The sequence below is a fragment of the Ovis canadensis genome, chromosome 3 (genome assembly GCF_042477335.2).
Source record: "Ovis canadensis isolate MfBH-ARS-UI-01 breed Bighorn chromosome 3, ARS-UI_OviCan_v2, whole genome shotgun sequence".
Lineage (NCBI taxonomy): Eukaryota > Metazoa > Chordata > Mammalia > Artiodactyla > Bovidae > Ovis > Ovis canadensis.
The window spans coordinates 176602010-176618466 of record NC_091247.1 but is presented as its reverse complement, the minus strand read 5'-3'; the positions used below and the strand labels follow the sequence as shown (position 1 = coordinate 176618466).

The window sequence follows — 16457 nt, the reverse complement described above, 5'->3', positions numbered from 1 at the left end:
GAGCCTAGCAGGCTACAGTCCATAGGGTCATGAAGAGTCGGACACAACTGAAGTGACTTAAAAAACCTGCCAAGCAGCAAGTGAAAAACAGAGTTTATTCTGGGAGTTTCTTATGGGACAGGTTCCATGCAAGACTGCCCACATTCTGGCTCCGCTCCTGGGTTTATTATTTGCAAGCTTCCATCTTTTATTAAAGCCTTCCCCCCACCCTCTGGCTTCAACTGTTTCAGCCTCCTTTAACCGGACTAGTTCAAGGAAAGATCATGAGCCAGGGTTGGGCTCGAGAACTAATGGTGCAAGAGCACCTCCCTGTGGCTGAGTGGCAGGAGAGCAAGAAACTTTAGCTCCTGGATCTATCCAAAGCCAAGAGAGAAAAGCAAGGAAATGATTTGCAGTAAATGTAAGCTTTGGAGTTTGTAGGTGACATTTTCCTTAGACCATCATTTCTTTAGTGCCGAAGGATTACAGACCATGAGGTCCGAGGTGCAGAGGATAGCCAATGCAGTTTTTATTTTTTGAATCTTTATTTATTTTATAGAAATATAGTCGATTTACATTAGTTTCAGATGTACTACATAGGGAGTCAATATTTTTCTAGGTTATACTTTATTCAAAGCTATTAAAATGTTGGCTACCTTCCCTGTGCTGTACATTACATTCTTGTATCTTTTCTGTTTTATATTTAGTAGTCTGTACCTCTTAATCCTCTATGCCTATCTTGCTCCCCTCCCCCCAGCCCTCCCCCTACTGTTCTCTATATCTTAGAACTAGTTTGTTCTCTATATCTTTAAGTCTGCTTTTATTTCATTATTTTCATTTGTTTCAATTTTTAGATTCTATATATAAATGATAACATATAGTATTTGTCTTTCTCTGACTTATTGCAGTAAGCTTAATATCCTCTAGGTCCATCCATGTGGCAAATGGCAAGATTTCACTTTTTTGGCCAAGTAATATTCTGTGTGTGTGTGTGTGTGTGTGTGTGTGTGTGTGTATACCACATCTTCTTCATTCTCTTGTTGGCTAGAAGGTTGCTTCCATATCTTGGCTATTGTAAATAATGTCACTATGGGAGTTCCCTGGTAGTCTAGTGATTAGGATTTGGCATTGTCACTGCAAAGGCCTGGTTGGGAAGCTGATATCTGACAAGCCACACAGTGCAGCCAAAAAAAAAAATTGTCTCTTTTTGAATTAGTGTTTTCATTTTCTTTGGATATATATCCAGGAATGGAATTGCTGGATCATATACTAGTTCTAGTTTTAGCCACTGAAAATTTTAAAGCCCTGAATATAATTTAGCAGGAACACCATCACAGGCAATCAGTTTTTGTTCTGTTGCTAAAGCTATTGGACATATGCTAAAGTGATTCTTTTTTTTTTGGTCTGAGTGTATGACAAGAAAATAAGGTTTAACCAATATGCAAATCAAATGGTCTCCACTGGTATTATTAATCTAGAAAGAAATAATTGCATAGTTACTAATAAGAGGAAGGACATTTAGTCTATACTTTCAAATGGGATAATCATTCTAAAGAGCTGGCAAAATTTCTCCCCAAGTTAGTATAGATTATATGCTATGTCATAAAAGATAGCAATCATGAAGTGTGTTTTTTTTTTTTTTTCAGTATTTGCTTTTAGAGAAAAATCCTAAAACTTGTAGGGACTTCTGATGTCAGAAAATTATGAAATGTAAGAGTATATTTAGCAATCAGGGTGACTCAGCTCATGGTAATTGGCATATGTATAATTATAATTTGCATTCCAGTTATTTAAACTGAGATATCCTTGATCAGGTTGAACATACTGTGAATAGAAGATCTCTTTTTCCAAGAAGTAAGGTGCAGACAGTCTTTGGAGAATGGCCTCACTGAACTGGTAAGTTAGCTTTCTCCGGATTTTGATGATTTCCCCAGTTCTTCCATAATTCCTCAGTGCTCTGGCCATTTTCTGGTAAGTCATGGTCTTCCGGTTGCCTTTTCTTTTTCCCCAGAGTTGGGCAAGTTTTTCTTTGTTTTTTGATACAAACTGAAAGATTCCTTTGGTTTGATCTATCCACTGAATACAAGATGCCATCTCTGGATTACATAGGGATTCATGAAGGTATTCAAACAGTCGGAGCTTCTTCCTGCCTAAAACAGAGGAAAACAACGTCATACTTCACCATGGCTCTACACAGAGCACCTTCTCAGGAAGGATTTGTTGAGTGAATACAGAATTGAAAGTTCCATTGGGACTGGTTTTCCTCCTATTCACTCTCTTAGAACGTATTTATGGTATCATTTTATGGGACTTGGCCTATTGCAGTTCCAGATGAAACTTTCTTTGTTGGGGAACTTGTCCAAAATCTTGTAGTCCTTCATTGGAAAAGGGAAGCGTGGAGCCCCTTTACCCTAGTCTCTCATCTGTCATGTGGTCTTTCTTTACAGTTAAATCTCGACTTCTAGTTTTATGTTAAACTGTCTACAGAACAAGACTGAGCAAAATGGTCCTACAAAGTTTAGGGATTCTAAAGAGAAGTTTCAGGACTTCCTCTGTGGTCTGGTGGTTAAGAATCTGGCTTTCAAAAGCAGGGGATGTGGGTTCGATCCCTGGTCAGGGAACTAAGTCCCACATGCCACAGAGCAACTAACACCCGACACAGACAAATAGTTGTTTTGTTTAAAGGAGAAGCCGCAAAAGACATTTCCAAAAGGCAACTCATTTGAAGCAGCTTTATTCAAGCAAGTTAAGTCAAATCTGGTAAAGAAGGTGAATGCATTCTGTAAAATGTAAAATGTTGTGCAAATACAAGTGAAATCAGTAATAGACTTATGTAAAAATTCTAACTGTGGTTCTGCATAATTACTTGAAAAAAAAATAGAAAAAAAGCAACGTTGAAATGCCAAAATATCTTCATGACATTCTGACATTATTAATGAGAAATGACAATGAGCATTGTGATGTTTTTCATTGCTGTGAAATAAAATGATACTGCCAGAGCTTCTAATCTCTTTAGGAACACAGCCCTTTATATTTCAGAGTAACTAGAAAGGAAACTTTGGGAAGATTTGCTGTGATTTTTGCTTGTTTGGATGGTTAGAGAACAAATGTGACAACCCGTTTTATGACTTCTGAATTGGCCTATAAACACCATGGTCCACCAGATCTGTCAGCAGCTAAAATTTCCATGGCCAAATTCCATTTTCCCCTTGAGAAAGTAGAAGAGTGGATTCCCAAACTGCTTTAAACAGTCTCTGGGGTGTAAGACTCATACATCAGTCATTATTCATCCAAAAGCCTCAAAGATTATCTTTTGTGTTATATTATCTTGAGTTTATGAATTGAGAAATGAAAGGGACTTACCAAAAAACACATTATGAATTAAAGTCACAGACTTAAACAAGCTCTCTGGCTCTTATCCAATGGTCAAATCAATTATAATGGATCCTCATCTTTTAAAGTTTGCTTTCGATTTTGAAAAAAAAAGATGTTTGAACTTTAATGTTTTGAAAATAAAGGTATATGATAAAAGAATTCAAACAAAAGCACAAGCTGAAAGTAAAAACTCCAATCTAGTCTGCATATCTTTAGAAAATAATTTATTTTTTGCATATATAATCATATGCATATTGGAGAACGGCATGGCAACACACTCCAGGATTCTTGCCTGAAAACTTCCACGGACAGAGGAACCTGCTAGGCTACAGTCTATGGGGTTGCAAAGAGTCAGACACAGCCAAGCAACTAATACTTTATCCTTTAAAAGCGAAAATTGATATAGTATTTTGTACTTTTTCCAGTGTCTAATATATCTTAAATAAATCATTGAACTTAAATAAATCATAGAGACTGCTGCTGCTAAGTCGCTTCAGTCGTGTCCGATTTTGTGCGACCCCATAGACAGCAGCCCACCAGGCTCCCCCGCCCCTGGGATTCTCCAGGCAAGAATACTGGAGTGGGTTGCCGTTTCCTTCTCCAATACATGAAAGTGAAAAGTGAAAGTGAAGTCGCTCAAGTTGTGCCTGACTCTTAGCGACCCCATGGACTGCAGCCTACCAGGCTCCCCCGTCCATGGGGTTTTCCACGCAAGAGTACTGGAGTGGGGTGACATTGCCTTCTCCAATATAGAGACTAGCTATAGATAAAGGAAATGCTAAAGTGTTGACAACAGTTACTTCTGGGGGATAGCATGAGAAGAAAACATTTTTTCACTCATTCTTCACATACTTCTGAATCATCTGAAATTTTCATGAGCATTATTACTCTTGAATTATGGAACTACAAAGGATTAAAACCCAAATCAAAATGGTATTCAGAGCTCATTCTTCTTCAATACTTAAAGTATGCTCTTTTGCATTTTAATAATTATATATGTTCTCTGTGTGTGTGTGTGTGTGTGTGTGTGTGTGTGTGTGTGATAGTTGCTTAGTCATCTCTGACTGTTTGCAACCCCATAGACTGCAGCCCCACCAGGCTCCTCTGTCCATGGGATTCTCCACTGGACACTGGAGTGGGTTGCCATTTCCTTCTCCAAAAGAAACTATAGAAAGAAAGAAAGTGAAGTTGCTCAGTGTCCCAATAATGAATTCCTGAAGTATTTTGAAATTTCATTATTTAAAATGTATCACAACTTCAGGTGGATGACAACTCTAAGAACAGAAAATAGTAAATTGTATTTTCCCTAATTGCAAAGATCCACAGCCCAAACCATCAGTGAAAAGATATAGGCATCATACTCTGGACTTAGTTGGTTTGTTTAAAAAAAAAAAAAGAATAGGTGACAGAGGTAGAAGCGTTATTGTCCTAATATTAAATTACTGCCATTATTCAATGTTTAATAGTAATGTTCAGGAGATTCACTTTACTTCTGTGATATCATACATTATTCCTTTCTGGATTAGACTTTACTGCATAGTTAAATTTTATAATTCTAGGATACAGTATACTGTTTTATAGGAACAAAACTAGTTATCTCAAAAAATATTCATTTAAAATAATTTTAAGTATGAACATGTAAAAGAATAAAATGGCAACCCACTCCAGTATTCTTGCCTGGAGAATCCCATGGACAGAGGAGCCTGGTGGGCTACCGTCCATGGGGTCACAAAGAGTTGGACATGACTGAGCGATTTCACTTTTAGAACATTTTCTCACAAATTTATAAAAATAAACTCAAAATGGACTAAAGACTTAAATGTAAGACCAGAAACCAAATGTAAGACCAGAAACCATTAAACCCCTAGAAGAAAACATAGGAAGAATGCTCTTTGACAAAAAGTGTAGCCAATATTTTTTTTTATCTATCTCCTAAGGCAAAGAAAACAAGAACAAAAATAAACAAATGAGACCTAATTAAATTCAAATGCTTTTGTACAGCAAAGGAAACCATCAACAAAACAAAAAATAATCTACTGAATGGGAGAAAATATTTGCAAATGACATGAATAAATGGTTAATATCCAAAATATGTAAATAGCTCAAGCAACTCCATATCAAAAAATAAACAATCCCATTAAGAAAATGGGCAGAAGACCTGAAGAGACATTTTTCCAAAGACATACAAATGGCCCCAACAGGAACATAAAAATCTTCTTATACTCAACATTGATACTGATTAGAGAAATGCAAATCAGAATCACAATGAATATCATCTCACCCTATCAGAATGGCTATCAACAAAAAGATAAACGGGACTCCCATGGTGGTTCAGAGGCTAAGACTCTATGACTGACATAGAGGCTAAGACTTTGCGCTCCCAATGTACAGGGCCCAGGTGTGATCCCTGGTAACTAGGACCTGGCACAGCCAAATAAGCAAACAATAATTTTTTTTAAAAGACCACAAATAACAAGTGTTGGCAAGAATATAGAGAAAAAAGAGCACTTATGCACTGTTGGTGGGAATGCAAATTGGTAGAGCCATGTGAAAAGCAGTGTGGAGATTCTTCAAAAAGCTTAAAAAAGAACTACCAGTGATTTCCCTGCCGGTCCAGTGGTTAAGACTCTGTGCTTCCAATGCAGGGGGCTCAGGTTCCATCCCTTGTTGGGGAACTAAGATCCCACATGCCATATGGAGTGGCAAAAAGAAAAATAAAGAACCACCATATGACCCAGCAATCCCACTCTTGGGTGTATATCCAAAGAAAATGAAAACACTAATTTGAAGATACATGCATCCCAATGTTCACAGCAGCATTATTTATAATAGCCAAGATATGGATATAACCTAAGTGTGAATAAACAGATGAATGGATAAAGAAGATGTATATACACATACATCTGAACATAACTCATCCATAAAAAAATATAATAAAACTTTGCATTTGCAACAAAGTAGATGGACCTAGAGGGTATTACGATAAATGAAAAGTCAGACAGAGAAAAAGATAAATACTGTATGTTATCACTTATATGTGGAATCTAAAAAATTTTTTAAAGTTTAAAAATTAACAAATATAGCAAAACAGAAACAGACTCAAAGATATAGAGAATAAACTAGTGGTTACCAGTGGGGAGAGAGAAGGAGGGAAGAGCAAGATTAGGATAGAGAATCAACAGGTGCAAACTACTATGTATGAAATAAGTTACAAGGATATATTATGCAGTACAAGGAATACAGCCAATATTTTATAATAATTTTAAATGGAGTATAATCTATAAAAATTTTGAATCAGTATGTTGTAAACCTGAAACTAATATAATATTATAAATCAACTACACCTCAATAAAAAATATAAATTTAAAAAACAAAATAATTTTAGCTATGACATCATTTTTTAAATTTCAGTATAAAGTTGTGATGCATCTTACATGTCTTTGTATTTAGTATGTGTATACTATCACAAACAACATTGCAAGGAACATCCTAATACATATTTACACACACACAAGCATCTAAGGTATTTGAGGAAATATCCATAGTACTAGACTATAAGCACAGTGATTTATGTGGGTTTTCTAACTTAATTTTTACAGCAATCTTACAATGTGTGTACAATTATTATTATTTGCTTTTTTTTATTTTTTGAATACGAATACTATGGTACAGAAGGTTAAATGACTTGGCCAGGCTCACATAATTAACCCAGAGTTCACACTCAACCACTGAGTCATAGAGTCACTAACAGTCGAAAGATATAAACATTTAAAATTTGGGGAGGTATTGCTAAATTGCTTTACAAAACTGTACCAGTTTATACCCCCTTTAATAATGCACATGAAAAAAAAATGCATGTGAGTATGTGTGACCCACATCTTGGCCGACACAAGTTATTATCCTGCTTTAACACTTTTTGCTTACCTGTTAGATGAGATCACATTCAATTTATGAAATCAGGATTTCAAATTTATGAAATAAAGTTGTTAATATGGAACTTGTTTTCTGTGGAAAACTTAATAGAGAAGATGATTTCTGTCTCTAGGGCTTCACTACCAGAATAAGATTGCTAAGACAATTTATGGAAAACTTCCCCCTTCTATACCTAAAATTTATATACCTTATTCTTTTTTTTTTAATTGAAGTATAGAAGATGCTTGGAATATCCCATGGACGGAGGAGCCTGATGGGCTGCAGTCCATGGAGTCACTGAGAATTGGACATGACTCAGTGACTTCACTTTCACTTTTCACTTTCATGCATTGGAGAAGGAAATGGCAACCCACTCCAGTGTTCTTGCCTGGAGAATCCCAGGGACAGGGGAGCCTGGTGGGCTGCCGTCTATGGGGTCGCACAGAGTCGGACACGACTGAAGCGACTTAGCAGCAGCAGTAGCAGCATAGAAGATGTACAATATTATATAAGTTATAGGTGTACCATATAATGATTGACAATTTTTAAAGGCTATATGCCAATTAAAGCTATTATAAAATATTGGCTTTATTCTCTGTGTTGTAGAATGTACCTTGTATCTTACTTTATATATAATAACCTCTTAATTCCCTACCTTTATATATCCGCTCCCCCTGCTGGTAACCAGTAACTTGTTCTCCGTATTTTACATCCTATTCTTTTTTTTTTCAGGCCTCACTGGATGGCATGCAGGATCAAACACGTGAGCCCTGCATTGACAGTACAGTCTTAAGAACTGAACCACCAGGGAAATCCCCTTACACCCTATACTTGAACACAGATTTATTTGAGGGAATGACACTTTGCACCTTTACAACATCTCCATGAAGCAAAAGGAAAGCTCATTCAAAATAAACAGCTTGGAGTCTTTTGTCTGTCAGAGTTAAGTTATTCTTAGTTGTGAGAAAAGAACATTTTGCAAGTAATTTCCAAACTCAGATATGAAATCCCCTAAAAGCTGCTTTGATAAAGACTTGGTTCTTTTGCAAGGGGTGATGTATCCACATACCTTTTCCTCCCTTTTGCTGGAGAATAACAGGTTGTACCAGCTGGTTTTCAGGGACGTTCTCCAGAGATTGATGAATATTTCCTTCAAAATAGAGGTCCGCAGCACTGTTCTATACAAATAATGTATCAAGATGTTAAATGGGACTTTCTGTGCGGCCACCAACTGGTGGCCAAAGTCAAAATCTGAGGGCAAAAAGAATGTTCAACAGCTCTCAAATTCTGAAAAGCACTGCCTTCAGTGGCTGTCTCCCAGGGCAGAGCCAGCATCAAACCCATATACAGAGAGTGCCAAGGGACAGAGGATACCAAGGAATTCTATGTATCCTCAAAATTGAGAGGCATTCTGAATTCTCCCTTCTTTCTGATAAAGGAGAGTGGGTTACTTTCCTCCTTTCCCTAAAAATGACCAGTAAGAAAGATTCAAAAGAATCACTAGTAGAAATGGAGATGCCAGCAAAAAGGGAAGACAAACTTCCATTCCTGAACTGGACGACCATCTAGACAAGGCGAGACAAGGTAAGACAGGTGGCAGTTGCAGGAGGGCAGAGCCAAGAGAGGAGGCAGGAGGAAACAGTCTGAGCTTCTACCATTACATATGGCAAAAAGACAGGGCAGAAGGGGCTAGACTTGAGCCATCCCTATACAGCAGGGGATGAGTTCCCAACCACAAGAGGCTGTGCAGTGCATGCTGCGGGTAGAATCTAAAGAGGAAGTAGGGTTGCCCTAGCAACTAAAAATATTAGGCATCCTATAATTTACCTGGTAACCCTAAGGGGAGGTGAGAGAGGTTAAAGTAAAACCAAAACTCCCTCTTAAAAGAAATGTCTTGTTGGAGAGACCCTGACAGTACAATTTACAGGGACAGAAAAAGGACATTTGACATGGCATGGTTGAAGGTAATGACTGAAAAAAAATGAAGGCTACTTTATATTTATACTGTATTTTATACTATATTAAGACTGTTTGATAAAATGGATACATCAAGAAAACAATGCCGAGAATTCCATGGCAGTCAAGTGGTTAGAACTCTACACTTTCATAGCAGGGGGCATGGACTCAGTCCCTGGTTGGGGAAATGAGATCCCACATGCCATGACGTGGCCAAAAAAATAAATAAATAAAAAATAAAAAAAAATAAAACAATGCAAAACAAATACACAGAAGGAAGAGATGGTAGGGACACTTCCATTTGCAGAAGGTGCTAAAATAGAAATGAATCGGTCCAATATACATAGCTAGCTCTGAGCTTGGGATGAGAAACAAAGCAGGCTAATACAAGATTGTAGGTAGAGCCAGTACAGGGAATGTTTTTAGGGGAACCATAGCTTTTCTGCAGTTTTCTGGATGGACTGAGGAGAAGTATTGACATGAGAACCCTAAAATACCTCCTCTTTATAGAATCATTCAGACCTGTCTGAAGTCAGATGAAGAACAATGATAAAGGGGAGTTTCCTTCTTGACAGCATTGATGATCCCCCAACTTGCCTGACAAATTCGCACCTCAGGTGACCCCAAGTGAGCATTTTCAGTCAGTGCTGTCTTTAAGCTGGTTTCAGCTTCTTGACAGCATTGATGATCCCCCAACTTGCCTGACAAATTCGCACCACAAGTGGCCCCAAGTGAGAATTTTCAGTCAGTTTCAGCTAGCATACACTAAGAGAAGGCTGGTGTAAATAGGAAATTTGCTTGTTACTGAGGGATGACAGTCTCCTGGTAAAAGTACTCACTATGACTGTTCTCCAATTATAGATGGGTTCCTCTGCAGGCTGCACACCATAGCTGTTGGAATTTCCTCTGATATGAGAACGGTGGTTGATAAAAGCCAGGTAATTTTTGTAATCTAATTTAAAAACAGAGAAAGAAACTGACAAGGTCAAATTTTTATTTGTGTGTGTATACGATGATAAATGCTTATGTGATTGATCACGGCATTTTCATATGTGAGACACTACATTTATTTAGCATAGAGAATAGGCAGATCTGTCTCCTAATGTAAAAGAAATAAAAGCAAAAAACAAACAAATGGAGGGGGGGGCTTCCCAAATTGTTCTAGTGGTAAAGAACCCACCTGCCATTGCAGGAGTCATAAGAGATGGGGGTTCCATCCCTGGGTTGGGAAGATGCCCTGAAGGAGGGCAAGGCAACCTACTCTAATATTCTTGACTGGAGAATCCCATGGACAGAGGAGACTGGTGGGCTACAGTCCACAGAGTCTCAGAGAGTTGGACACAACTGAAGAGACTTAGCATGCTCACACACGAACAAATGGGATCTAATTAAACTTAAAAAATTTTGTACAGCAAAGGAAACCATCGACAAAACAAAGACAACCTACAGAATGTGAGAAAACATTTGCAAATGATGTGACTCACAATAGGTCACTTTCCAAAATATATAAAGAGCTCAATATAAAAAAAAAAGAACAATCAAAAAATGGGCAGAAGACCTGAACTGACATTTCACCAAAGAACACATAGAGATAGCCAATAGGCACATGGAAAGATTCTCAACATTGCTAATTATTAGAGAAAAGCAAACCAAAACAACGAGATATCATCTCACACAGGTCAAAAGGACCATCATCAACAAGTCTACAAACAATAAATTCTGGAGAGAATGTGGGGAAAAAAGGAACCCTTGCACACTGTTAGTGGGAATGCAAATCTGTACAGCCCCTATGAAAAACAGTATAGAGGATTCTCAAAAAAATAACTAGCATAAGATTCAGCAATTCCACTCCTAGATATATATCTGAAGAAAATGAAAACTCTAAATTCAAAAAGATACATGCATTCCAGTGTTCACAGCAGCACTATTTACAGTAGTAAAGACAGGGAAACAACCTAAGTGTCCATCAACAGACAAATGGATGTGGTATATACATACAGTGGAACATTACTAAATCATAAACAATTAAATTCTGCAATTTGCAACAAGTATATATCTAGAGAACATTACGCTTAGTGAGATTAGCCAGACAAAGACAAGTGCTAGATGATATCACTTATATGAGGAATCTAAAAAATAATACGAACAAAACAGAAAGATATTCTAGGACATAGAAAACAAACTTGTGGCTATGTAGAGGGACGGGGAAGGTGGGAAGGACAATTCAGTGGTATGGCATAAACACGCTACAATGTATGAGAAAGATAAGCAACAAAGATATATTGTACAGCATAGGGAATTGTAGCTATTATCTTAGAACGACTTATAATGGAGTGAATCACAATGTTGTACACCTGAAATTAATATAATATTATAAATCAGTTATGTTTCAGTAATATACAAAACCTAACAAAAATTGTTTAAGGTGGATAATCCTGTTTGATTTCTGCCTTGAGAACTGATCCTAGATGCGCTGGGTAAAAAGGATCTTTTCTGTTCAAGTCATTTTTCTCATGTGTGTGTTATGTGACCAACAAGCCATTTGATGTACAAACAGAAGGAGATGGACATCTTTACCTGAGGAGTACTGAAAGTCTCCAGTTGAATGCTGCCTCAGTACTTCAAAGGCATCTTCAAATGCTTGACCCAGCTTGTCTTGTTCAGCACAAGCCTATTAGAACAATGGCAGAACTCTGGAGTTAAGAAATTACCAGTTGAACTTAATTTTGCTGATGTAAAGGAGGGCTTCTCAACCACAGCACAGCCTATTAGCATTTTTAGTTGACTGTCTCTTTTGTAGGGGGTTGTCCTGTGCATTGTTGGGTGCAAAACAGCATCCCTGGTCTCTACCCACTAGATACCAGTGTCAATCCCACTGGTGACAACCAAAAATATCTTAAACATAGCCAAATATGCCCTGGAGGACAACATCAAGCCTGGTTGAGATCCGCTGCTCTGCAATGTAGTATCTAAAACCAGTGCTCATTCTATAAATTTTTAGCAAGGAGTTAGTTATATAGCATAAGACTGATTTAGAAAAAGGGATAGAGGAAGTATGTTTATCAAACAGAATCTGGATCATTATTTAAAAAATGAAATGTTCTTAATTTTAGAAGCATGTCTCTAAGACCTAAAATTAAACAGTTTTGCAACCATCTCATATCCTTATTAATCTAATGAGGAAAAATAAAGAAGATTTTTAAATGTCAACTTACCATGCTTCATTAAAAAATTGACAATTCTGAAAAAAATTAATATGTAAAAAACAAAATTAGTGTTTCTATTTAATTTGCCTCTGAATTAAAAAAGACTACTTAAACTATTTTCTGCCTATACCTTATATAAATCGAAATTACCATCTGAATTTTGATGAGTACAAATTTCCTTTCTACAAAAATTTCCTATGAAGATTTATCTTCGCTTTTCTATCATTACAAAATTTCTTGTAAAAAATATCTATTTATTATTTCTTTGGCTGCGCTGGGTCTTAGTTGCAGCATGTGGGATCTAGTTCCCCGACCAGGGGTTGAACTCCGGCCCCCTGCATTAACCACTGGATCACCAGGGAAGTCCTCCAAATTTCTTAAATGTTAAAATAGCTAAATATGTATTGCTGAATCACTTTGCTTTACACTTGAAACTAACACACTGTAAAGTAAATATACTTCAGTTAGAAAAAGAGATTAAAAAAATGAAATAGCTAAACAGTTAACCACGCAAACCACTTAACATATGAGAATACAGAAATAATTTGAGTATATTTAAGTATGTCAAGTATTTTAAAATTCCTGGAAGTATTAAAAAGTTCTGGAAATGAAAATCTTTTTAACCTTAGCCAGGCTGTCCATTTATAACAGTGATTTTGCTTTTTAACCTTCTGGTATCGTATAGACTTCTGAAAATCTGGCGAAAGACACAGGCTTTTTCTCTCATAAAATGTGAATTTACCTTACAAATAAAATGTACTCTATGAAACCCACCTGTAGACTTTCTAAAAATCCTACGTTAAGAATCCTGGTCTATAATTTTACATCTCCTTTCTTATCTCTGTAAGTAAGTTTTGTTTTAAATAGTTATCATACTGACCCACATTAAATGTTTTAAAACTTTCTGTTCTATACACTACAAAAAACAAACAAATCCACATAAGAAAGAGCGGGTGGTGGATCTCCATTGCTTACCATTTCATTTAGCACACCAAACCACACTGTTTATACAAGCTTTTAGAATTTATCCTCCAAACACAATGAGCTTTCTCTTTAATATTTAACCTTGCATAAGATGATACAATCTAATACTATCACTAAACATATCCATAACATATCAATATAATATGTCAAACACCAAAATTCTGTTCTGCTCTTTGAAATCACTATGTCATTTAAAAGAGCTCAGCCATAAGAATCCGCCTGCCAATGCAGGAGACCCAGTTTCAATTCCTGGGTTGGTCGAGAAGATCCCCTGGAAAGGAGAATGGCAACACGCTCCAGCACTCTTGCCTGGAGAATTCCATGGACTGAGAAGCCTGGTGAGCTATAGTCCATGGGGTTGCAAGGAGCAGGACACGACTGAGCAACTAACATGAGAAGAAAAACCATTTAAGAAAGGTAACTATGGGAGGTGATGAATGTGTTAACTAATCTTATGGTGATAATCCTTTCCCAATTTGTACGTGTGTCAAATCGTCATATTGTACACCTTACACAATGTTATACACCAATTATATCTCAATAAGGTTGGAAAAAAATACAGCTTCTCAATGTGGAAGATGTTGAAAAATTTAGCAAAAACAACAAAAAAAGAAAATCCACAAATAATCTGAACTATGATTTCTAATGGATATTACCAGTACAGGTATTTTTTAAAGGCCATATCAATAACTTTCAAGTAATTATGACTCCAAAGGAAATACCTACCTAGGTGAGTGCTGTACTTAGAATTAAATACTTGTATGAAACTACTCCCTTTGACTAAAATATCCCCCCAAACAATCATGACTCTTTAAAATAGCAAACACAAATGGAAGAAAAAAAGCTTGAAAACATTATCGATCACTTCCATTGATTAATATGTCTTGTACCAGAATAGGCAGTCAATGAAAAACACTCCTCAGGTCAAAAAAAGAAAATTAATAGTTATTTCAAGGAGTTTTGAAAAGCATAAACGAAACCACTTACCAGGAAGACACTTCAGCCCTCTACCAAGTTCTTTCATTAATATCAGAATCGTTAGGACAGAACTGTCAGGAGCTCACTGACAGAGTTGCATTAAGTAGCTGTTTTTAAGGAAGTGCTACAAAAGGGGATTTTTTTTAAAAGATACAGTGCCTTCATTATTTTTCTTTCATGATATGGCCAGTAGACACCACGGGCTATTATTTTGAAGTGGCACAGAATATTTGTATACTATGGGCCAAAACCATTAGAACAAACCCATGAACCCCCACCCTACCCGGCATAAGTTGTGGCCCATGGGCCCACACAACCCGACTGGGCACCTCTGATCTGTACAACACTTGTTCATATTTCTTTCTTAAAAAAAAGTATTCTTCTTATATTTCTTCCCTGATTCTGGAGCCTGTGTTGCTTTTCTTGCCTGAACTATTAACAGCCTTCACTCTGGCCTTTCCTTTCAAATCATTTTCTTGATAGTCATTCGATGACCGCCCCCTGCCCTACACATACACACCTCCTCGACTTAGAGATCTTAAAGGCACAGGCCTTGGCCCTGGCACTCAGGCTCCTCATTCCACCTTATTTACCACCACTCCTTTAAGAGGAGGCAATTGAATCCATGCTATAGTCTTCCCTCCACGCCTGGATAAAATAACAATTCCAAAACAGAAGCTTGTGGACATGTTTGAGGCTGGTGCACTTAGAGAGCAAGTCTAGCTCTCTTGTTTAGCTTGAAGATTTATTTGGGATGGTTTTGATGGCTCTGATGGAAATTACGGGGCACTCCATCCGCCTATAATGCTTCCTTCCCAGCCCACCCCTCTGCCCATTTACCCATTTTATCTTACCTGTCCATCAGAGGCCAATCCAACGTTTACAAGTGCTCCAGGTGGAAACAACTTTCCCCTCTGACGCACAGGTCTGCAACACTCTCAAGTAACTGTAACCTTCTGTCGTTTTAATAGATGTCACAGTTAGCCAGGGGGAAAACCACCTAAGAATTTTTTGTAAACCTTGTGGGTGGGGAAGAGAGATTTTCTATTTTGCATAATTGGAATCTGAGCTCACCTTTGATATGGGACTATTGTTCTAGACCAATTACGTTTTTTTGCCGAGTTTTATTATGCAAATATAAACACACATCCCCTCTTGTGAAATGTAGATGTTATAAGTAACAACTGTATAAAACCAAATTGCTAATGCTGATGAGTTTTTAATCTGTACCATGGCCTGTCAACGCCCTTTTCAAACTTTTGATTTTCTTTGGTTCATTTAGTCAACAAATACATATCAATGAGCTCTTTCCTCTGATGGATACTGTCCTGAGTCCAGGGATCACAACCCTCAACAAGTTCTGATGAGGAAAAATGAATTTTTTAAAAAGCAAGCTAGAAAAATGTTATTAATGATGAGTACTAAGAAAACAATAAGAGAAAGGTCATAGTAAATGTATATGGTCATGGTGAATGGTCAAAAAAATTCTAAGGGAATGTGTATGAGCTGAAATCCAAGGATAAGAAAGAGTGAGCAAAAGAAAAGCAGAAAAGCTGTGAAGCACCTCTCATCAGAAGAAACAGCAGATGCCAGGAATCTCAAGTGGAAATGAGTTTGGTTTATTTGAGGCACGAAAAAGAATGGCAGTGGGGCTGAGGTAAAATGAGTCGGGGGGCCAAGAGGCAAAGGTAGCAAGAAAGGAGGATGGGTCTGGATCAAATACACACATCAAGTCCCCTCACCCCCGCCCAAAATAGTAGTAATATAAAAGTGTTCAAAAGAATCTAAAAATCACATGTGATAGTAGTTACTACTCTGCTCCATTTCACAGAGGAAATCTCTAAACCAAGGCTCAAACACATTTTATGATTTTTTTCCCCCTAAAGTCCAATTGCTGGCGAGAGATGGGCTGTTCTGGGTCCAGATTTGGGCCCAAATGACTTCATGCAGATGCTCTCAGCTGCATAGGTCCCATTGGATCAGGGTTCTCAGTATTGATGGCAGTCTCCATAGCACCCCGAAGAATCTCATAGCAGCACAGGCTTGGTATGTATTTGAAATAAAGGG

The 16457-nt window shown here is 37.3% G+C and overlaps 1 protein-coding gene across 1 annotated transcript; it reads right to left on the bottom strand.

The window, feature by feature from the left end:
* Positions 1 to 505: 505 nt before the first annotated feature.
* On the bottom strand, positions 506 to 14981 carry SPIC (Spi-C transcription factor). Its single transcript, XM_069585172.1, has 6 exons — positions 14400 to 14981; positions 12438 to 12463; positions 11800 to 11893; positions 10062 to 10174; positions 8336 to 8444; positions 506 to 2129 (listed from the first exon to the last, which is right to left on the bottom strand). The coding sequence occupies exons 2-6, from the start codon at positions 12438 to 12440 to the stop codon at positions 1702 to 1704; spliced, it is 747 nt and encodes a 248-aa protein (XP_069441273.1). The 5' UTR covers positions 12441 to 12463; positions 14400 to 14981; the 3' UTR covers positions 506 to 1701.
* Between the last annotated feature and the right edge of the window lie 1476 nt (positions 14982 to 16457).